This window comes from Phalacrocorax carbo, chromosome 1 (genome assembly GCF_963921805.1).
Source record: "Phalacrocorax carbo chromosome 1, bPhaCar2.1, whole genome shotgun sequence".
Taxonomy (NCBI): Eukaryota; Metazoa; Chordata; class Aves; order Suliformes; family Phalacrocoracidae; genus Phalacrocorax; species Phalacrocorax carbo.
Genome location: NC_087513.1, coordinates 93,537,546 through 93,562,131, shown reverse-complemented (window position 1 = coordinate 93,562,131; position 24,586 = coordinate 93,537,546). Strand labels below are relative to the sequence as shown.

The following is a 24,586-nucleotide window of genomic DNA, read 5'->3' as shown; positions in this document are numbered from 1 at the left end:
GGGGTTTGTCTCTGCATCTAAGCAATCAGTTATACTGGACCAGAGCCTGACGTTCTCATTGCCAGAAGACAGGGCAGCCGCCTGTGCTGTGCCCTAGCCCCTCTACTGCTTCTAAGGCTGGGTGAGATGGGGCAGGGACCAACCCCTCCTCCTCTGTGGCTGGTTGTTACATACAGCTACTGCCAGGAAACAGCTCAAGGACACTCCCGGAGACAGGGCATAACCCCCCGTTGTAGTATGGTAACTCATAAATAACACCTGCATTTCCAAACTACAAATGACTTAGATATATAGTAGATGTTAAATACAAACATACTGAGTAATACGTATGTACAATTTATTTAAAATACTTTTTAACATACATATTAAAAACCCTCACTATTTTTACAGCCTAAGTTCTAGCAACATATACAAATACTGAGCAACTACAATACATGCTGAGGTAAGAACATACATTCTGGGAGAATGCTCAAGCCCAACAAGATTGAAATACGTTTTATATCCATGTGACTTCACATGTAGAAGAAAGGGACCCATTAAATGTACCTCTGCTTTTATTGTGCACAGGAGAATACTTAAGTGTCTCATGCAACTTACATCGGGGAATCAATTTTTAACAGCTTGCAGCATACATTTTAAACCCAACCATTACATATTCAAATTTATCTTAGCCCTAGGAGCTAACATGTCCAAAGTTGAGAGCAAGGAACAAAGCTTGGGTCCAATTTCTTTCAGAAGAGGGACTTAAATTCTTAAAAACAACCATTCTGCTCAACAGCTCATACTGCTCAGATAATGAAACTGCGTTACAGTAGCTTAAAAAAAAATAACCTGCTGCAGCAAAGCTGTTTAATTCTTACACCATCTTAGCCTACAGTACAGCCTCACTTCTACCATACCTAGCTTACAGTAAAAATTAAATCTAGGTGTGTTAATTTTACTGAACACTTCCATTTATTTTTATGGTAGATTAACTTTTCTAAGCCTAAACTGGTACACTTTGAGACTGCAGAGGTTTCTGAACTTGGCTGGAATAAATGTCACATCTTGGTGCAAATAAATAACCTCCTGCCCCTTTCAGATAGTTTTGAAGTCATAGTTGCTGCTGATGTGTAAGAACACTTACCTGTTTAAGCAAAACTACAAAGATTGCAGACTAGCTTTATCAAGCAGAATAAGTTGCAGTAATGTCAAAAGTACAGCTATAGGTAGGAATTTCTTTCATGACTGGGTCTTATATACCGCCCTTACTTACATTCACATTTAGGCTTAGGCACCTAATTCTTAAAAAAAAAAATAAAAATCAAACAACCATTCTCAATAAATAAGAATGACGAATCAAAAAATGGTAGAATTGGGCACAGAGTATGTAATAACACATTCTGGATATTGAACAGGCCACAATAATTTTGGATTGCTGAGTTTATAGTTATATAGACCCCCTGTGCAAAATTTTCAAGTGGTAAGTTAGGATACCGTACTCATATAAAGACATGGCAGCAGCTCTCTTGAACATTGTTTTAGTTCTGATTTGCATGTTCTCCACCTAGTTTAAGGACCCTGGGCAATAAACAAGGCTGACTTGAGTTGTATCACAGAAACAAACAGTAACCACTGAAGTCCATAAAACTGGGCTCATGCATAGGTAGGAGGTTTCACAGGTGAAAATCAATTCAGCATCCTCCCAACAGTGCTGTTACAATAAAAATAAAGCATTTTTATTGGTTTTTTTTTTTTCCTACTACTTAGGTTAAAAAGCTGTGCTTTGTTTCTAATAAGATTAAAAAATGCCAACTATGAAATCCAAATTGTTTTCATCTTGTGATTACCTAGCTAAAACTAGCCTATGTTATCTCAAATAGAAGACTGACTGCAGTGTTTTCATAGTAGAGAACGCTGGGACATGTGAAGAATACAAATTCAATTAAACGCTTCTGAAACAGACACTCTTTGGAACAGTACTGGTTTGCTTGCAAACGTTTTGGAATCTTTTATACTTCTAATACGAACAATCATAAGAAAAGCCCTAAGGCCAAAGTTCTTCAGTTGTGCTAAAATGTACCATATGTGCTAAATGCATGTATAATTCAAACTGTGCATCATTAGATTATTTGTGTGCTTCCTTACGCACTCACAAAAGTATATACATATCTTTCTTTGTGTAAACTCCCTTCTTAACACACAACAATAGATACTTGGAATGGGGATGGGGCAGGGGGACAGGGAGAATCATTCCGAATTCAGTCACCTCAAACGCCTGGATGTGTCTTGCACGCTGACCATCAGGGAAGTCTGAATTCAAGGCAGACTGTTCAGAGTAGCCTTCATTTCGTAGGAAAATTGTAAAAGCAGTTGCCATGTAGTTTGCCTGTATGACTTTGTGCCTACTGGATCCCTAGGAAGCTTAAGGAGATGAGGCAGAAAACAGGTTCTAGTTTTGGAAGGCTAACAAGAACAGTGGGAAACTTGAGGAACAAACACGCAGCTGAGAATTCCTAATCCTGTGAGCAAAAGCTGAAATAACATAATTGCGAATCAAAACTATTTTATGCCATGAAGTTAAGGAGGTTTTTAAAGACCAAAGTTGTGCAGGCATTTTAGAAGCGATCATGCTTACATCTACATCTTAAAGTTAGGAGTTTTGGGGTTTGAGGCTTGCCCCTTCCCCCCCCCGAAATAGTACCATTAGCAAGAAATTATTGGCTTTTGTAGTGTAAACTGTTTCTCCCAATTTATCATTCACATCTATGAATTACTGAAGCAATTCTTGAAGAGTTCTTCTCTCATGTCTGACAGACAATTGTACAGTAGTAATAAAGAAGTCCACAGTTTTGCAGGAAACAAGCTGTAATTATATATACAGCTTAAGGAAAGACAGAATTACTGTTTTCCCAGACCTCCAAAACCACATCTTTTGGTTCAACATCATATTATTTAAGACTAACAATATCAAAACAATGCGATTAAAAAATGAAACTGTCAGCTTTATGGAACTGGCTTTTAAAAACAAGCCATCATTCTACCGTATCCGTGAGCTAACTTAGTTCATCCTTACCCCCAGTGGAGTGGGCCACACTTTGTGGTACCTGGTACACCAATTCGACGGCGGCAGCACCTGGCCCTGGTTGCCCCTTTGGTGTATCATATAGCGCCTGTGCTGATGATGTGCTGTCTGTCCTTGATAACAGTTTGTTGTAAGTTCCAACCAGTGGAGGAGGAGCTTGATTCCCTGCAGCTTTGAAGGTGGAAATGGAAGGAACACCAAGAGGCGTGCTGGGGTGGCTGGACATGTCCATGACTATTGGAGTTGCGTATTCTGGTCCAGTTATTGGTAGTGGTTCAGCATAAGCGTGGTAAACTTCTTGTATGGGTGAATTGTATGGGTCCAAATCAGCGTAACTTGCCTCTTTCCCTTCCTCTGGTTTAAAGGTTGATCTCTGATGAAGCGTGCCGACAATTCCCCCTACCAGTGGCTGAGCATACTCTGTGTTGCAAGCCCCAAGAGAACAAAATAAACACACACTTAATGGATTATTTTTTTTTTTAACAGTGGTATCACATTGAATACAACCTGTCAATAGTGTCACAGAAATTATTATCCTAGATCAAACCAGTGGACCATCTCTGTCCACCAGTGCCAATTGCTTTGGAAAACAGGTCATTTCCACGCAATAGTTGAAGCTCTTGGGATAGCTACAACCTCCTGACTTCTCAGGTTTGTACTTCTTCCCCTGTGACTTACACTTCTTCCCCTGCAATCTCCCATGCTGTAAATCTGCCTCAAAGCTAAGTTTTTTGAAACATGCTTCCCTGAAAAATCAGAATGAAATTAAATTATCTTGCCTGGCTTTGGATAAAAAGTGGTCCTTGGGGCAGGGGGTTTGTCCACTGAGGGGGATAAGTCTGCACGGGTTCAGCTGAAATGCTTTAGTTCAACAGATAATCTGGGTTACAAAAGCTGGAGGTGAGGAACCTGGCTAGCTAGGCAAAAACAGACAAGCAGCCCAAAAGAGAGAAGTAGTTCTGCCTGCTGTGAAGCCACAATTCCTGCATAACTGCATATTTCTGCCATCAGTGCATAAGCACAAAACCAAAGGCACAGTCAATCATCTTCCTCTAATGACTGCTTCACCAAGTAAAGGGCATATGCCACTGTCAGTAACGCCTCCTCTCCTAGATCAAAATAACTATTTAAACCACACGGCCCGTGTAAGGAACCAATGCCACATTTCAAATTGGTGCATAAAGATAATGGGGTGAAATTATTTCCAGTGCATGAAAACATGGCTTAAAAAACCCCCAACCCTTCAACCCTTTATGCAGAACAAGTACAAGTAAAGAAACTTTGAGTTACTGCATTAACTTGGGAAAGCGTCTATCCACAGCACGTCCAGTCAATTAATACATACTTTCTATGATATGCCAAGAACAGAGCTGAAAAAGCTTGCATTTTTAAGAAATGCACTTACCAACAGAACTATTCATTTCTCCTCTGTTCCCCAAAACAAACAGGAATAATTAAATATAGCCAAATTCCTGACTTTTTTTGGCATTTTATATATAGACAGACAGACGGTTATAACATAGCCACAAAAACAGCCAAATGTACCTGCAGACTCTGTTTGCAGCATTGTTGGGACTTCTCTCGGTCTTAGGTGACTAATTTCACTGCTGCTGTAGCGTACAGGAGTTTCCTCGTGTTCTGCTGATTTGGTCGGGAGAAACTGCTTCATCCCTTTCCACCATCCTTCACACAGATTTAAAAAAAGACCAACAAACAAACCCACACCTAAGACTGCATATATACTGTATTTTAAGCTACTAAAAATATGTTTACATCACAGCTTATATTTGGTAGTAGCACGTATTTGCATGACACTGAAGGTTACAAGGTATTTTAATGTTTTCTAGCAGACTGAAGATTCAGAGGTGGGAACATTGCTCTCACCCAGTCACCCTGCCTAAATGCTCCCCCTTCAAACAGCTCCAGAACTGCTGCAGTCTAGTGACTCTGTTCCTGAGTGTCCACTGGTAGCTGTGCTGGGGCTACTCATTAATAAACTCATGAGATACAATGCAGAAAATAGTAAAAAGTCAGCCATGATTCCAATGTGTAGATCAAATATTTACACAAAATTTTAGACAACCTCAGTTATAACCTGAGCACATTTAATTAATGTGGTTTCTGGCTACTGATGTTGTGTTTCTAACTCATGCTGCTGAAAAAGGCTGATCAGTGAGTATCTGCAAAAACCTGGATGAAGAGGATTTTAACTTCAGTGGGAATGGCAAGGAGTGACTGTGGTCATGAATGTTGTCTTGAGAGAAGGCAGGGAGGGTTGGTTTTGTCAGGGTCCCCCCATCCCTTTCCCCAGCAGCCAAAGCCATTCTAGTTTTGCTGGCAATTAGCGTATTTCATTCCAGCTGTAAGAGACTATCCTGTAGGTAAAGCCCAGGAAAGATGAGGTTCAAAACCACAAAACACTGTTTAACAAAATTTGACGTAGTCTGTGGGAGGGGACGTAGAGAGGTTCCACACTGAAGCGTAGCAACATTATTTCAATATTGCACGTTGCCAAATTTCCTTTTAAAACATTTAAATTAAGCAAATGGAAAAAAATCTGGCATGGCCATCATTGACATTTAAATACAGGGTATTTTGGGTCTAATGTTCTAAGACAGCAACATAGGGACCCATCAGAAACGGACATGGACTAAAAAGTAAGGTCATTCAAAGGTTCCTTGCCTAAAGGATAGGCATAATTAAAACCGCCCATGAGCAAACACACAGCCATAGAAATTTTCAACTTGAGGCCAGGGAAGCGGCGTGTGGTCACACAGACAGTACAAACCCCGCTGCTGCAGCAGCCCTTTACACTGTAGCACAGGCCTTTTCAGGACACTTGCCAAGTGCTGCCCGGTGGAATTGCCTGGTCTTAAGTTAATGGGGCACAAGACAGTGGGATGGAAAATATGCCTCGAGGGGGCTGCAAACAATCCCACACACTTCCTAGGGCAATGAAGACAGCCAAAACTTCACAGACCTTATACACTAAGATGAAGGATTTTTTTTGCAGGACAAAGAAAAAAGTACCAAATATGTAATTAGTAAAGGTATAGAGATATGCCTCAAATTATTCTTCCCCTCACACCTGTATAATTAAGAGGTTCTATTCTTTGTTTACTAAAAAAAGAAAATATCTCTGAAGCCGTAAGGTCTAACAGGAGAGAATGCATCTTCTGTTTCTGAAGAACATTCAGAGAATTGTGCGCTTAAGCCTGTCCGGAAGAGAAAGTCAGCGTTCGCTAAACCTACAGCAGTTAGGATTAGAGAAGCTTGTGCTAGTGGAAGTTGTCTGTGCTACTGCAATCTGAAATATGCATCAAGTCAAAAATGCCAAGTAAAGGATTTCGTGAAACCATTTTGTTACCTGCACGATCCCAGTAAGGTAGGTCGTAAGTGCCCTCTGTTTTTTTCTTGCTGTGAAGAAAAGAAAAAGTGGGTATTTTAGCTAGTGTGCGCATCAGAGGATGCATTACTTAATGCTCAGCAACTGTCACCTTGGCTGCAACTGGTCCTCAAATTTAAAGTATCAGCACCAGTAACCTGGCTTGCCATCACCAGTCTGCTGCTACTGGAGAAACCAGTTTTCAGTAAAAGACCTTCTGGTAAAAATAGTTACAGAAGGCTGTTTTCACTCTCCTCACTATTCCAATGGACACTTTCTCCCAGAGAATACGATGCTGAAAACAAATCCTTCCACAAGTGTGGACCAGGTAGTTCCCACAGCAACACATGCAGCACTTCACTTCATTCCCGCACACCAGGCTAACATTCACTTAAAGCACTTTCAATTAAGCTGTTCATTTACCGGTTTCTCCAATGCCAGGCACAAACTAAGATAAGAATCAGAGTAGTGAAGACCATCACCAGCACTGGAACCAGAACTGCTGCCAATGCCACATCTGAAAGCCATTAAATTAAGTGGTGTCAGACAGAAGAGCTTCTCATAGATCAGTTTTTAATTTGGAAATTAATTAATTGGGTAAAGCACATCACGGTTTTCACGTATAGCATCTATCACAGCAGATCCCCCAGCTAGGCTACCCTGCCGATGCTCCCACAGTGTAAATGTCAACTCACATCTAGCTCTTCTACATGTATGCACAGCCGGTATTTTTGCAAAGCTTTTCATGAAAATCAACAGATTTGGTGTATTACAAGTAAGGTCTTTCTGAGAGAACAATATATTTTATTATTAACAAGGAAAATCAGAAGAGCCCAGGAAGATGCAACCACTTAAGTTTCCACCTCCTATAAGCAGTAAATACCACAGTACCTTAAGAGGTAATCACAGTCAGCCTATGCTGGGCCTGTGTGTGTCCCCTGCCCTCCAGAGGACACGGCACCAATGCCTACATCTGCAGGGATCTTGCTCCCTTTGCTGACAATTTTCTTTGATAAACAAAACAATGATGCCAGATGATGTTTTTCAAATTTCAAGCCAACATGACTGCTCCATAGAAGATTAGCTATGTCACAAGGGTCTTGTCCTTAGAAATTATCAAACTGAATAACAAAGCAGTTACACCTGATTAACTCTGAAGGGAAGGCCAAGTTGCAGCTTCTCCTTCTGACAAAATTGGTTCAGTAATTAAAAGCTGAACTCAGTCTGAACAAGTTTTGAAAGGCAGAGCTTAATAATGTATGACTTGGAAGACTGGCTTTGTTTCTACATGCAATATGCAACTGTACCTTTTTCATCATATATATAATTTAATAACAAGTAAATATTGAAAAGAAAAAATGTTAATTTCCTACAATATATTAAGTGTTGAGAAAATTTCAATTCAGAAAGCACACTTAGTGTATGCCAATGTACTGTAAGTATTCCCAGACACTTCTACTGGTTAACTGCGGGTACCTTTGGTTACACTTGGAGTCACTGTGGTGTTTTTTATTTCAGGTGTGAAAGTTGTTTTATCTGTCTGCAATGAAGTCTTCACTGAATGAATGAAGTCATCACTGAAGTCATCATTCTTGTCATCATTCTTATTCTGAGGTGGTGGAGGCACAGTGATTTTAGGAGCACGGCCTTTAGAAGAAAAGAATTTATGTAGAAAGAACAACGGTTTTTTGAAGTGCTCGTTTTCCATGTTTCCTTTTCAGGAGAAGACAGCAGGAAGGGTTTGCTCTAAAGCTTTTGTTCTTGTTACGTAATGAGGAACACCACCCCTCCCCCATGAATCAATACCATGGAAAGCAAGCAACCGGTGTCTTTTGAAACACACGCTTACTTTCTAAATCGGTTTGTTTACACCAAAACTAGGTATTTTATAGGTTACAGAAGGATTATGCAGTGAAGACTTACTTTTTTCTGAAAACATACCCACACTATAATCTCTGCCAAACGATTGCCTTGCTTGTCTTGCACAGTTGAAAGGTTCTCAGTTGCCTTACCTATACTGAACTGACATCCTAGCAGTTCTACTTTCATTGCAATTTTCTGGTGCCATTTTAAGGGGTTAATCCTAAAAAAGCGTGCGATAATAGGTGGAATGAAATTATTGCGAACTTCCTGGTACAATTCAGTGTTCCCTTGAAATATCTAGAAAAGAATAGGGAAAAAAAAGAAGAGAGAGCGAGACAAACATTATGTTCTACAAATGTACTAAACTAAGTAACTACAACCAATTTTGGTGTTTTATTTAGGAAAAATAAGCAGTGCAGAATCCTAAAAATTCACCCCAGAACAGTGCTGCTGTCTGCACACCGCCGCTCCCTCAGCCCCCTATTAAATATATAACTAAATAAAATGAAAGGTGTGCATGTACGCATGCAACTACTTACCTCAGAATAACGGGACCACGTAATAGTCTACAGGTGCTCGCCAAGCAATGCCTGCTGTTGAAGACATCTCACATGTTTACAGCACTGAACAATTCCAACTCAGTCCTTTTTGATATTTTGCACTTACTCTTCAAATTATATATAGCAAGCAGGTGGGACAACGTGAAAGCAGGCATTAGCCGGTGCCTTCACAAGGCTTAATAGTTTAAGCAGAGTCTGTCCTGTGACTGGGTATGGCGTTTGTTAGAAAGCATTAAGAGACACAGTCAAGTATGTAATTGCACTGTCCTCTAGCGGTTGCAGCCTACGGGGGCTGAACCACAACTAAAATGGAGGGATTCAGTGAAGAGTTTTTAGCACTCTTCTGATCAGTGCAGATCGCTGGGGTTTCAACCTTGATACACAAGACAGATTTTTTTTTTTTTTTGGTATTGCACTCCTGTGTTTAAGTTTTTGTAACAAAACGACTAGAATACCCCTACAGGTTTGAAAGAAAACAATTATTCCAGGAAACTATCCATTCAAAATCCCCAAAACACACCCAACAACCCCAGGGACCTTTCAGAGACTCACACCTGGGCATCCTACAATATGTAACATGTGGCCACTCTCAAAAGACACACAAGCCCCATTACTATGACTTACACATAAGAATTGGTTTGTTCTTAGACGGGCATTAATGGTTTTCATGTTTGTAAGTGCTGACTGATCAGAGAGACATGCAAGTCAGGTTAGTTGGGCACGGAAAGATACATCACTTGGTAATGTAAATGCAGTACTTCATGTTTGAGTGTATTGGGTTTTCTATATCTTAAATCAGTAGCCAGCGTTTTCATTTTTATGTACCCAAGTAACACCGTCAAACTAGCCGCTGACCCATTCATGGCACTAAAGAGCGAGGTAGGCAAACGCAAGGTATTTGCCGTGAAGGTGTGTAGGCGCTGTTCTTCCCCAGCTTCCTGCAGTGCAGGTTTATAAGCACATGGTTCTCAGTTGTCCTATTTATTAAATGTACTTATTAGCAATGAATGAAGACAGATTAAATGCGAGGGCAAGTCTACGGTGTCCTTCTGGAAATAAATGAATAATACAAAGCAGGCAGTTTTTGTGTCCAAGTATTCACAATCTAATGACACATGGCAAGAACACAGGAGACTGGGTTCTAATTTACAGCCAATTTCCCCCTAAACTAGGGCAATTTTTCTTCTTTTTTTCTTTTTCTTTTTTGTTTTAAGTTTGACAGGCTCATAACTACAGATCTCACTTGAGAATTATTTGTTTTGGTAAAGATGCAAATGAGAAGTGAAGTACAGAGTTGACTCTTGGAGGGGATGCACCCAGCCCAAATTGCTGTGCTGTGTCCTTGTTTGCGCTGTGCTATGCCAGCGCCTGGTACCAAAAGAAGGTGCCAGCTGAGCCTGGCCACCCCAGCAACAAATGCGGACGTTGCAGATTTGGACCCAACACCGAAAGTTAGTCTCACTTCAGATTTCTGAGGCTCAGCAAGTAACAGCAAAGGCAACAAGAATCGTTAACGTTGACTATTACTTCAAGTAGTTCTTCACTCCAGGCTTTTATTAGTCAAGCTTTCGATGTCGAGTGTTATGACAGTAACTTAACTTTACCTGCAGCTCAGTATTTTTTGTTCATTTATTTTTTTGCACCAAAAAAATTTGCTTCTGAGCTCAGTACAGCGCAAATTTTTTGATGAGAAATCACTTTCATATTCCATTTATTATCAAACTTCCTCCATTTGCCTTTGCATTGTCAAACAACTTTTCCAACACTGCAACTTTTGATTTGTCTTTCTTCCCCAATTCAAGCATTTTATTCTTTTTTTATATATAAAAATTTTAGGAAAAGCTTTTCTTGAGCACTGACAGACCTCTAGAAGTCATCTGTGAAGAGAACTACAGGAAGGCCTTGGCACAGCCTCTGGTCTCCTGAACAACATTAGGAATTTCAAACATTTTTCAAAAAAACGGGTAACAGCACCTCCTGGTTCGGCTGGTGTGCAGTTATGTAATTATGTGGGCAAAAAGGGAGAAGGCTGCATGCATACACATACAAAAGCAAAGCTGTATCAAGTGAGACGATGTCAGACAGAGGAAAAAACTGCTATTTTGAAGCCTATGAGAGCAACCATACTGAACCCTTTCTTCTGTCATGTAACTACAGCTGGCACTTCTTGGATACGTATGATCCTTCACGCGCTGTACCTAACAATACAAATACAAAAAAAAGAGCTGTTGCCTGTAATTTCAAGCTCCACAATTTGTTTCATTTTATGAACCTTCAAGAAAAACAATATGCTCAAATTAAAAGGCAACAGCTGCAAAAGTTCTTCTAAGAAAATAAGCAAACTAAACTAGCTGAGATTTTATTTTATGGCCAGAAGAGGGCACTTGAAAACTAGCAAAAGATGTTGGATTTCTTTTTTTTTTAATCCTTGAATACTCCATACTGACAGTCTGTTAGTTCACATGTATGTTCAAGGAGATGGACCAGCCCAGACAGTCAAGTCTCCCCCTTTCATAAAAGTTCCCTACTGTGATTACGTTCAGTGTTCAAAAAACCTCTTAATTTAACAAACAAGATACTTCAACCTTTCACTGCGTCAACAGGATGCTACGCCCTACCTTGAAACATTCTTAACCCACAGCAAACAGAAGAAAATCAAGCTCAGCTGAAGAGTTACCATCCTTAAGATCCATTTCTGAAAGGTTACTAGTTACTAGTACATGGATGTAATGCCACAGGCCTATGGAAGTCAGGTAAGTTACATCCAAGAATTTTAAGAAGGAAATTCTAGTTCCAGTCAGGTTACCAAGAATCCTCTCATTTGTTTAAGAAAATCTGATCTGAACCACTGGGAAGACCATGCAGGACATTCATCTTCTTGTGTTTACTATGAAATACTGCAAGACTATAAACATGGGGAGAATAAAGATCATCTTGCCCCTAACATGAGGTAATTTTTCTGTGTGGCAAAACATCTGCAATCTGCAAAACCCACACGGGCTGTTCTGTTACACAAGGAAGAAACTTACCAGTATTTTGTCAAAAAGTAAGATTGACAGAAACGTTATGAAAGATGGAAAATTATACAACCACTAACATTTATTCTGTAACCACAAGAGGTTAAGAATGTAAACATTAATCCTGAAATGTAGAAGCTATTTTGAAAGAAATCTAAATATTCTTAAAGGGAGGCAGTACCAGACAGCCTACCACTGGCAACAGGAATTTCTTGCATAGAATATTCCCAGCCCCAAACAGTAATAAAAATAATCACTGAATTTCAGAACCGTTCAAATCCTCACACACTTGCATATTTTCATATTTTCTTCCACATAGATGCTCTTTTCAATTCAAAATTACACTGAAAAGGAAAGTTATTTAATGCTTCCTCACCATACCAAAATTAGTCATATTTACAATTGTGAAATCTCCACAGAACATACCTAGAAAGTATGTGGTATTTTTACCTTATCTTTATCCATGCCAGGTTCTCTGTATACTGTCCATTTCTGTGCATCATCACTGTATAAAATTCTGTAGGCTGAGACGTAATAGTAGTACTCTGCTAAGGTTGATCCAGTTGTTATAATACCTGTGAAAGAGAAGGTGCCCAGCTAGACAAAAAACTGGTACCAGTTTGTATCACAAGTTACATAGCTGGAATCTCCACTGGCCCCATTAGTTTCAAAAAGCTTATCCAAGGCGCCAGGGTGTGAAACTTCTGCAGTGACTGAAACTTCATCATCATTTTACTTTTGTATTTTAAGTCTCACAATCCAACCTTGGTAAGCACTTCTCCCCCGTTTCCTGATGGAAACAGCCGGTTCGTTTGACCACGGCCCACCTCTGTCTCCAGTTTCCAAGGCAGCACCACTCTTCCCTGCTTCTGTACTGCAGACCTAAAGCACCACTGAAAGAGCTGCAGCTTCCTAAAGCTGACACTTCAGCGCGGCAGAATGACTCACATAGGAAAGCTGTTTTGTAAAAGCTTATTAGCACAGGAATTAGAGGAGTAATGTAAAATCCAAATAGTCCCCAGGGCGGTAGTAACAGAGGCTGCTGGTAAACGCGAGCTGCTTAATGACAGGAAGCCAAGCTGCTGATAGCAGGGCATGCAGCTGAGTTTAGAGAGACCAACTCATGTATTTGAGAAAGAGAGAAACCCAAATTGGTCAAAGGAAGATGTTTCACCATAGTCTTAAAGCCCGAGACACTACAAAGTACTCTACCTAAAGCCACTTCATTTTTTATTTAAGTCAGATTGCAAACATGCCCATTAACAACAGCGAATCACCTCTGAACAATTAAAACAGAAAACACTAATGTCAGCACAGAAGATCCAATAGCTGCACTGCCACCACTTGGGCTATCCCTGAGGTCAAGCCCAAAATGCAAATGCCTCAGTGCTTCACTACTGAGCATGGGCCACACTGTGATCAACAAGCACATGCAACTGTGAGCTCGCTCGCTCAACTCCCAAACCGCAAAGCAAACCACACAGAGCAGCTTGGGAAACAGCACTTCCAGCAATGTCTCCAAACACACCCAGCTACTAAATCATGACGGATGGTCCCTCACAATCTCCGTGAAGGTGCAGAGCCTAACCCAGGTAGGTCCATTTGCTGAGGGAGCACACAACAGATCACTGAGGGGCCCACCATCCCCAGCTCTCAAACCAAGTTCCACTTCAGGCAAGGCGGTGAGGGGGAGGTGCCAGCTGGTTTACTCTGCCTGCTGCTTATCTCCTGTTGCGCTGCAATAGCTCCTGTCTCCACTGTTAGATTCACTACGGCCACGATGGGCAGAAGGGAGAACCTAGAAACGTAAGTCAGCACACCTGCACCACAGGTACCAGTGGACTAGGCTGACTGGATATGGATTTGTACCCCCAAGGAAACAATCAGCAGGAAAAGGGAAGCATCAAGGATCCAATAAAGCCACAGGAAACACTTCCACAAATTCTGATAGAAGAGGTGTTTTCTACTGTGAAACTCCACCTGCTCAACTCCAGGCTGCTCAGCATATTAGCCAGGACGTGGAACCAACTTTGCTCTAATGGTAATTAAGTGTCACCTGGACTTTACCTAAGACCAAGCACTGGAAAAAAGGATGTCAGTAACCAAACTTTCTGAATGCTACTTAAAAGCCACATCAGATTCACTAACCTGTTATTCTCTTTTCTTTATTCAAGTCAATCTGCAACCACTGATGTTCATCGCTGATAAAAGCAGCCCACGAAGGACCAACCCTTTTTAGTCTGGCATTTTCAGGTTTCCAAATGTTCACTTGTCCTGTTTGGTCAGACCACTCCAGAACAGATGAAGCTGTGATCTGGGTATCCGGGATTACCCCAGATTCCATCCCCAGTGTCCCATAGCAACCTGAGCAACAGAAAAGGTGAGGATTCAAAATGAAAATTCAAGTTACACAATTATTTTACCTGCTTGGAGTTTAAGACTTTACATGCAAATATTAAAATGCCATCTACATTTATTCCATAATAACACTACCAATAAAACACTGTCTTCTGCATTTGTACAGTCATGCTGTAACCAACTTGTGGTCATGAGTATTCCATGCCAGGCCAAGAGTAATATTCTCTCAGTCACCACCCACACAGAGCACCAGATGAGAAACTCTGGGGAGTTGTCATGGTTTAAGAGTATGTTGATGCAGGAATGGGAAACAGGCTGCTTATCTTCATTACTTTTTTGTGTCTATACAGCTTCTTGTTTTTTAAACCCACCTCAGCATCACAATGTTAATTCAAACAATACACCAAAGCATACAGGAAACCATGTCATAATCCTGGCCTTGAGCTCAAACACATCCTTGAAATTAGTTGTACTTTTTTGTCACCATTCTTACTAAGTGTCTTCCCGTGTCGCATTCTGCTGATGGCTAAAAAACACCACCTAAATTCCTGGCTAAATTTCCTTGTGGCTCGTTGCTATCCATTTGCTCTCTGCTAAAACTGCGTTCTGTAGTGCCAACAGTCATCCCCTCTCACACATGTATTCCCCAGACGTATCAGTAGAGAGCAATCTTTGCCTTCAGTCAGCCAGCCTGAACCGCCCAGCCTGGTTTCCCTTTCGCTGTGAGCTCCCCCTCTCCCTGCAGGAGCCCCTGCAGCCCTCTGCACCACGGCCGGCCGGGCACTCTGCCCTCAAGGCAGGTGCCGGTGGCAGAGGCCACACGCAACTGGATCCTGGACAAGGCCTTGCCAGTGTCCTGCGTGATGGCACTAATAGCTTGTTGTCTCTACTGGACGTACTCCACCTGCACAGGATCACGTTAGCAGTTCACTGACCAAATCCTTTCCCTCATCTGTCATTTCCATCCATCATGCTGCCAGTTTGAAGCAGAAATGCCTCAGTCTCTACATACCTGACCTTAAACTTTTTCCTCTGTGATTCTTCAATTAATCTCTATTACTCAAGTCTCAAAGTTAGCCAGATCTTCCTGTAAAAATAGTTTCATCTTCCCCTGCACTGGCCACACCTCTAGCATTAATAACACACTCCTCTATTTTGTATCAAGGCATGAAACAAACTATTACGGAAGAGCCACACTAAACTTCACCACAGCCTGACAAACCTCATTTGAGCGTACGACAGAGTCCTCTTTTTTCCCTTCACCCCAGCCACCCAACTACATACATTTTAGTCTAGAACTGCATCTTGTCTCTAGCTTATTCAATAATTTCTCAGATGTGTCACTGAAATCCAGACAGGACAAAATGCTGATCTAGACTATCTCTTCACATTTCCAGGCCATTTAATTACTTGCATATACACTATCAGATCACATTTTGAAAGACAAAAAACCCAACAAACCCTGCCTCAATCACTGTGCTTTATATTCTCCATGCATACGGCCACCAGGCATGCAATTCCTTCTTCCAACTCTTACAGAGGTCTGCGAGAAAAATTATTTTAATACTATGTAGATTATATTTTCTCATGTTTGCTTGTTTGTATACATTTCCATCTGCAAACGCTCCTACCCATCAGATTCCTGCTTTTATATCCCCCATTCAGCATCATATTTATATATTAGGAAAAGTGTTTACTTTTGAGGAGTATGTGCATGATTTCCGCCCTTTTTTTTTTGTTTGTTTTTAACTTTATCCTTATGGAAAACAGACGCAATGATGCTGTTACGTTTTTTTCTATTGTTATTAAAACAGTTAAAGAGACTAAGGAAATGCCACTGTCTTCACAATACTTCCAACATCCACTCAAAGATGGCATTTGAAGTGACTTACAGAAAAGCTAGCTTCCATTTAGAAAATGAGAGCTTAAATTAGCTCTCTTAAATTTGGAAAAAATGGGTAATGGATAGAAAGTAAAAACATGCAAAGCAGGACGCTTTTAAAAAGGGACAACGCTTGTTATACCCATCAGCAACCTGGTACACACGAAACAGAACATGGCAGACAAGAAGGAACACAATGGGCACACAGAGCAAGGCTCAAGAGGTGCCCTTCCAGAGCAAGAGTGGCAAGTAATTTATCACATAGCATTCAGTTGCAACAATATGGGGGGGGGGGGGGGGGGAAGGAGGAAGTAAAAGAGGGTGGAGAAAGTTGAGGAATCATTTTGGGATTTCTGCAAGCTTTCTTACCAGGCAACAAGGAAAGTGTAGGGAGTAAACCCCGGAAAAACCTCGAATGCACAGTTGTTACCAATAAAGAGCAACTCTTAAGTGCTTGGCTCTGCTTTAGCGGTGTGTTTGAAGCATTGAGGTCAAGTCACTTCAAACCAGACTATAACAGAGGAACATAACCTGAAAGAATCTCTTTCTGCAGATAAGCAAGGCTTACTTTATATATCACTGAATCTATAAACGTAGTGATGATTAATCATGAAAATGAGATAGTAAAAGAATTCAAAAATATACATTACTGAGGAATGCAGTAAAAAAAAATCTAACTAGAACAAAAATTAAGTAATCAAATACCTGCACTCTTATTTCTACTCACAAAATTTGTATGAGAGTATCAACATGTAATACATGTGACAATGCTTACCGCTTGTCTTGAATGTGAAGAGACTTGTAGATAATGGTCCCCTGCAGAGAACAAAAGCAGATGTTTTTTGTGACAGTCAGTGAAGAAAATAGATAAAAACTGTCTTCAATGTCTTTTTCTTGCCCACCTGCTCGCCACTAAAACCTAGGTACATACACCTAAACAAGCACTTCACGACTGAGGTAACGTTTCCTGTCACCAAGTTACAGTGCTTGCAGTTACAAACACCTTTTCAACTGAAACCTAGTCCAGACATACCATCTGAGATAAAGGCTTTCAAACAAACATCTGCCCAGCAAAACGCAAGACTTCATTAAATGCTTCCCTTGTAAATTAAGCTAATCATAATAACAAGAATCAATCTCCTCTGACTGCATTCATTCCTGGGACTTCTGAGATAAAATGACAAGTTACGCTCTTTCCCTGCAACTAAGAAGTTGCTGTTAAACTATTACCATTTTCCCACAGCCGACTAGGAATTTATGGTCATGCCATGCATTTTGGAAGATAAAACCTCCTTGCAGAATTTGGAAGATTCTTTATGGTCTAGAGGTTAAAAATATCTGGTACAACAATCACACTGCAGCAAGAGAGCATTGTGAGAACCTTACAGAAAAGAACCTGTCCATGGAACACGTAGCTCCGCTAGCTGAAATTCATCCCATGATGAGACACTACCAAGACCTAAGGCACCAAAGATAAGCAGAACAGCGGAAGTGCACTTACGCTTTTGAGGTGACATTGTTAGCCAGGGAGCCTTCGTAGTACGGAATGCCCTTGCTGATCACAACATTAATTTGGCCACCCAGAGTATTTGACACAACGCCTGCGTGAACACCAGCCATACAAAGCGATGACGACTTGAAGAGGGAGGGAAAAAAACAACCAACTTTAATACTACATTGTAAATAAATTAAATACTACACCGTATATGGTACATGCTACATTGTCTAGTTATAGTCTGTTATTATTACATTAAGATACTCTTCTTATTTAACTGTTATCTCTGTTATTTAGAAACCATTCATCTTTGGTTTATTGTGGAGCTTATAAAAACGCAAAAAGAAGGTCCTGCATTTCACTGTGTCCTTGCCTAGATGTAACTGGAATGTAACCCTCACAATTACATAAGCTCAAACAAACAGCAAGGTGAATTGGTCTGAAAAAGCCAGACAGCCAGCCTTTCAGCCTACAATAAATCTATTATGTTAGACAACAGAAGCTCAGTACAGAAATACATAGGAAACCTTTTAGTAGAAGCACACTGAAAGTAAGTTAGTTTATTTTCTCACAGTTAAAGAGTGACGCGCTGCAGGTTTTGTAGCTTTTAGCCAATGGATTGTATTTTTTGTTTTAACTCATGGCTGAACATGGTTTAACCATCCAGCACTCTGATCCATATACACCCACAGCAATATGTGAATACAATTCCTTCTAAAGAAGTCGATTCCCTAGGTTGTACAGGTCAATGGAGATCAGTTATGCACAAAAGTTTTGCAGGACATCCTGTTCTCTCCTCCTCTCCCTGGACAACTGTTAGCCCCGATCCACTAACAAATGTCACAGTGATGCTTCCATTTCCCTGGCTTGCAGGCCTCCTAGAGAGCAGGACTGACCCGCTACACCAAGTCCTTCAGGCACAGCGCAGAGTGAGCAGAGCAAGAGCCTCTGTCTCCTGGACCAAAACTAGCCCAGGACACCTTCTCCAACTGGGAAGCAAACCCTTCCACCAGGCCAAAGGGGCTTGACCAAGAAACATCCTAGTGCTCAGGAGCACAGAGACAGTCCAGTTCCAAAAAACCCTTAGCAGCAGTGGCTTTCCACCCATCCACCACATGCACGAAGGTTTCTGGAGGATTACTGGCTACGCACGGTGCAACAGCATAGGCGGAGCTATTCACAGGCGTTCCCGCAATGTGTAGCACTGGGGGTACGCACAGACAGTTGCAATTCTGCAGCAATTCTGTGCAGTAAGACTCACATACAATGAAGCTGGGATCAACCTCAATTTTAGAAGATCAGGTGAAGTGGGCCCAAGCTGCCTGTAAAGGACCACGTGGGTATCTCCCAAGGTACCTTCCAGAAATCATATTTAGCTTGTTATTACTGGTGTGGTATCCCAGTGTGGACTTGCCAAAGTCAACAAACAGATGATGACTGCAGATTTTTATTTACTGTTAACAGCTGTTCCCTCAAATGAAGTCCATTGCTAGCTGTTGCTACTGAACACATTTGCTGCACTGCTCTGCCAACCAGTCCATTGGGTGCTATACAGCCTCACCACAACTCTTTAAGATGGAAAGGACCTGCTGATTCCTGAGAAGGAAGACTTTATGGATTATTTTCTTTCTCAAATCATGTTAAAAGCAGGACAACTTTCTCTATTGTGGCTTGTTTAGAAATAATTGCATGGTGCCGCAGGCCAGGGTGCCTCTATACCTCAAGCTTACTGGCAAAAAAATTCCATTCTCACCAAGACTTTTCCAAACATAATTCTCAGTATATTCACACATAAAAACTATAACCCTATTCCACACCCAACCCCCAAATATCCCAAAAGCTTTCTAAATAAATGTAATTACGTCTTGCTCATGCACGTAGCTCCCCTTTCCTTTCCTACCTTCCCTTGAAAGTAAGAGCATGGGATTCTGCAGTAGATGCAGCTTTCTCCTCCCTGCTCACAATGTCAGCAATGAGCACTCTGAGTCCTCAAGGACTGTGGACATTAGGGTCACACACAAAACAATCAAGATTTAGGGTATTTTTTTAAAGCAGCAAGCACCTGCTGATCATTTGAAAGAGAGATGAATGAGAAATCTCTACCTGAAATTTTGCCTAAACTGCTGGACAATTTGATTTCTTTCCACACAGCTTGACTTATGGGAAAATCTCTGCCTTTTATTCAGAGCAATAAAGTATACAAAGTCACAGGGCATTTACTTCCTAAAGTTCCCTTTTTCCTCCACAGAAAACAGTTTTTCCAGATTTTCGAAAAAAAACACCCAACAAGCAGAACTCCTACTGGTGCTGCAATTGTGTTAGGCAGAGAATCAACTTCATCTTGTTACTAGCTACAAAAATTGCCCCGCAGCCATTTAGTGAGGACTCACTGCGGGCCAGAATATACAACACGGTTACGCTGTGGTGACATTTTCACATGTGGCTAATTATTTGAGCCGTAAGCCCAGGATTTACAGATATTTGAGAAAAGAAAATCAGAGAGGCACACTTTAGGTTCATATTTGAAATGAAAATCTGTGCTCACTAATGTTTTAAAATTGTCTTTCCCCTGTACTAGATCTAATGGCTTATTACACCAGTGTTTTAAGATAAATGTAATCTTTGACTAGATTGCTAGCAAAATTATAATCACTTAAAAATAAGCAATGCAAACAATCTCCGGTCCTATGGCAGGTATGCTAATTCAGTTACAAAAGCTTATATCACATAAGAAAAGAAGTGTATATGTTTTTGGAGTGTTCTAAGTAAATAGTACAATATTAAAGATGTTCATTTCCAGTTTATAGAACTATTAATGTTACAGTATTAATTCTGTTTTGCAAACGGTTTTATAGCTGCTGAGCATAAACAGTATTTCATCTCCAATGTTGTAAGAAAAAATTAAGATAACCATTGAGACCCCCTGTTTAGAGAAGCATTACAGTGTCAAAAACAAGAGGACAGCATTGAGAGAATTGGTTCTCTCTTTATAAATCTGAACTTCCCAACCTGAGAAAGGCAATGAAAATAAAACAGGAAGTAGAATATTTTGATTGTTCACCCCCGCCCCTCAGCAGGCCTTACAAAAGTGTTTGAGTCTCTACTACACCACTTTGCTTCTTGCAGATGGCAACATCTGAAGCATCAGCCATTCAGCAGCTGTGCAAAAAATGAGTACCACGCTATCTGCTTTAGGAGGTACAAATTCCAGAACCCAGGCAGCAGAACTAATGCGAACAGCTATAATTGACTTGTAATTATACAGCGTGCATTTTACCAAAACTCACGCGAGCCCGCGATATTTCCACTTACGTCTCTGTATCCATGGGGAATAGTGCCTGAAATATCAGCAAAAGGAATCACACACCCAGCTGGACAATACTTACTGGAAGAGAACAAAACAGCAAGTCAAGATACGCACGCAGCTACAACTCTTACTGTGTTATAAAGGCTGCTATGTTTTTGATTTACTATTATCTCTCATATCACTATTTAAGGATATATCCTAATTGAAGACATATCAAACCAGACCAAAAAATACTCAGGAACAGAAGTACACAACAGGAGAATAGGCATTTGAAAATGTTTTAAAAAAAAAAGTCTCAGCTGAAACTACAGTTCTAGTCTCAATATAAGAAACTAAAAAAAAGCCAGTATTTTATATTATAAATACTGCAGGGCTTCTGTAAATTGGAAGTCATATAAGTACCAATATGGATGACTTTTATTTTATAAACTAGAGACCTGCATAACTATTTGTTTTGCATCCTTAAATAATACATCTGAAAAGTAATGTTAAAATAATGTTATTTTATAATAGCTTCTGGCAATGCTTTGATCAAATTCAGTTAATAGCGCTAGCTCATGAAAAGCAGGAGGCAAGACATCTGCACCTCTGATGCAAGCCCGTGCTTCAAGTTCTAGTGCCATTTCGTACTGCACATACAAAAATAATTAGCTCTTCAAGATTTAACAGTGAACTGGAGTAAGCTATTAACGTTTTCACTGCAGTTCAAGAACAGTTGAAGCAACTTTGCAGGTACCACAAAAATAGTGGGATTCAGAGACTTCAATGGATGTTGAGTAAGGCCAGAACCTACAATCAGAGCCAAAGGTTGCACTTTGAAATGTTTCGTGATTCCAGGCTGAAGTTTGCCAAAAAGTAAGTTTATGTCCTTCACAATAGTCTGCAGCTTTAAACAGTGCCCTGGCTTTAGGTGGAAATGGAGAAAGAGGAAACAGGGAAATCACAAAATATTTCCCCCAGCCGAAGGTACTGCATTTTATGTCTCCACAGAACCTCATTACTTCACACCAAACTGTGAAATGGGTTTGTAATTTTAAACTATTGCATAGTTTAGTGCTCCTTAGACAACTGTAATATGAATTTCAGTATTTAAGGCGTTCACCTGCTGTAGTATGTGTTTATAAAAGCAATATCCTTTCTATGGGAATGAGATATTAGGTCCTGTGTGTTAATGCAAATTAATGAGGTTCTACTGTATACTGCATGTAAATAACAAAAATGGGGGGGGAGGGAATAGAGAGAGGAGGGAGGAGTGGAAATATCAGGATTATTCAGCTCTAACCCTAGTGAGTTTGTTTCTTATGTTCTCTGGACAGCCAATTTTCAAGCTGTGTCAGGTGTAAGTAACAGAGCAAAGCAGAAACACTAAAATGACTTCACGAAAGAGAGTGAGGAGAAACAGGTAAAATCAGTCTTACTTGAATTCTGGTTCGGAAAAGTGACTTGCATTGTCTAAACAGGTAATTAGGTCTGGAAAGAAAAAACGTTAGGTCAAGAGGATGATAAAGACAATAAGTTTAAGTACGCTTTTTAAAGTGCACAAAAATATATATTTGAGCCCCTGTGGCTTAACCAAAAGTCTCAGAATTAACAAAACACGTTCCCACTAAATTTTCTTGCAACAGATTTTGTATTACAGTAGAACCTTGATAATTTGTCTGAGTAACTTGGAAATCCACCCAGAATGTGACATAGACAAGAAAAGAAAAACCACAAACATTCATTTTTCTGTGCAGCTTAAGTTTAATTTACAGCTGTACTTTAGCGAACCTGACATAATTCAGAGACACAAACATACACTCTTTCCACAAAATTAAATTAATAAGCTAGCTAAACAGGCCTGTCTTCAGCATTTAACAACAATACAGCCCAGAAACCAGGCAGCACAGGGAACAAACATTAGAGTGCCGTGTTACTGGCATTCATTACCGATATCTCAAATTTTACGTTCAGTCTGCTGTGTATCAGCACATACAGCCCAAAATACAGAGAGAAAAGCATCAGAAAACCCACAAAACACAAATTAAAACCAAACACTCTTTATCTGCTCTTTTCAGAAGTACTTCTAGAAACGGCTTTCTCAAGCCTTTTGCCTGGTGAAGCAGTGGCTGACAATCCCCGATTTCCTTGTGGACCATGTATGTCACTCACCATTACAATAAGCAGGAGAAGCAAAACAAATACAGCAGCCTCCTTTGGTGGCTAGAATAACCAAAACCATGGAAAAAACAAGAAATGGCACAAAAACCTAAAAAGTAGTCAGCAGATTATGTAATTAAAGCGTTGAGGGAGTATAGGAAACTGTTACTGAGAAACAATTTTCCACGAGGCTGGTCTGTATAAAATATATAGTTAGATAAGACATTTTTTTCGTTATCTGCCACCTTAATTACTCCCTGAAAAAATGTATTTTGTCCATTATCCGAAGAAGCTCTTCCACTCATAACCGATAACTGTGATTCTTGCCCTGCTATCCAGGGTAAGCTTTGATATCATTTCTTTAAAACTACAGTAACTTAAATAGGAACTGAACAGTCCAATTTCCTAAGCGGAAGTATCAGGAACACTGTATTAAAAGTCTTCATTTCTAGATGTTAATTTTTGAGAGCGCAGGAATAAATAAATTCGTTCTGTGGTTTTATTAGGCAGCTCTAATTTTACCAGCACAGAAAAATTACCAAATAATGACAAATACCTGATTTGTCAGTGGTTGAATAAGCTGCAAGAAATCCACGTCCAGAAGTGTGTGTTCCACTCATGAACTGTACTGTGATTTCATTACCTTTTGAAGTAATTACACCATCCATTTGAAAGCCAAACCCACAGTATTTTCCTGTGGAGAGAAGGAGGAAAACAGATGTGAACCAGAACCAACATGCACAATAAGCATCTTTTCTCATTTGCAGTGTAAGCTGACATTACTTCTGGTGTAAGTTCAAAACCAAACACATATGCATGACACTAAATAACGTAGTCAGTGCCCATTTAATGAAAATGGCAGAGTACGGGTACCACATTTATTTTGCCACTGTCAACAGGTGAGAGCCTCTCATACCCTTAACGCTTGCAAATAAATGTGACCTTATCCCATTCACCTCTAGCCATGCACAACCCTCGCAAGTCACTTCTTCAAAGACCGTGAGAAATCTGTCAAGGAAAAGGATCAAGTTAGGGCGACAAGAATCATCTACAGAAGCAACTGAGAAAAAAAGCCCTACTCTTCCCTCAGCTGTCGGGGCACTTCTTCCTTGTTGACTGCTCCATGGTTTCTGTCAACTACTTTTCTTTATTTTGGGTAACAGCAGGCGTGATTCCCTGCGCTTCTGCATTAACATACAAGCATATGTGAGAACCATCAATATAAACTGCCAGTGCACTCACTTCCTGCTTTGCTGCACCTATAAAACCTAAGAGAGGTTCTGCATCTGGACGCTTCTCTTGCCATCCAAAATGACCAAATCAATATATTTTGAACTGAGATGCTGGAGTCTGCAGATATTGACAACAGTTGCCCCGTGCAGTCCTAGAATCACTAACAAATGACATTACCTGGATGAACAGCTGTTAAACAGACCCAAGGCAATATGGAATTCTCAGGTCCTACTAACTAGAAACTTTAATAAAATACTGAGCAGTTTATTAACCTGTAAGAAGA

At 40.4% G+C, this 24,586-nt stretch overlaps 1 protein-coding gene across 2 annotated transcripts in view; it reads right to left on the bottom strand.

Annotated features, from left to right (window-relative positions):
* Positions 1-300: 300 nt before the first annotated feature.
* DCBLD2 (discoidin, CUB and LCCL domain containing 2) overlaps positions 301-24,586 on the bottom strand; it is a 46,560-nt gene continuing 22,274 nt past the window's right edge. For both annotated transcript variants that reach the window (XM_064467231.1, XM_064467241.1), the window contains 13 exons: positions 23,627-23,764; positions 22,350-22,401; positions 20,937-21,009; positions 17,631-17,764; positions 16,905-16,945; positions 14,038-14,253; positions 12,340-12,464; positions 8,462-8,609; positions 7,926-8,096; positions 6,873-6,966; positions 6,432-6,481; positions 4,610-4,747; positions 301-3,484 (listed from right to left, as the gene is read on the bottom strand). In XM_064467231.1, the coding sequence (XP_064323301.1) occupies positions 3,036-3,484; positions 4,610-4,747; positions 6,432-6,481; positions 6,873-6,966; positions 7,926-8,096; positions 8,462-8,609; positions 12,340-12,464; positions 14,038-14,253; positions 16,905-16,945; positions 17,631-17,764; positions 20,937-21,009; positions 22,350-22,401; positions 23,627-23,764 (1,829 nt within the window). In that variant the 3' untranslated portion in view covers positions 301-3,035. The remainder of the gene's footprint in view (positions 3,485-4,609; positions 4,748-6,431; positions 6,482-6,872; positions 6,967-7,925; positions 8,097-8,461; positions 8,610-12,339; positions 12,465-14,037; positions 14,254-16,904; positions 16,946-17,630; positions 17,765-20,936; positions 21,010-22,349; positions 22,402-23,626; positions 23,765-24,586) is intronic.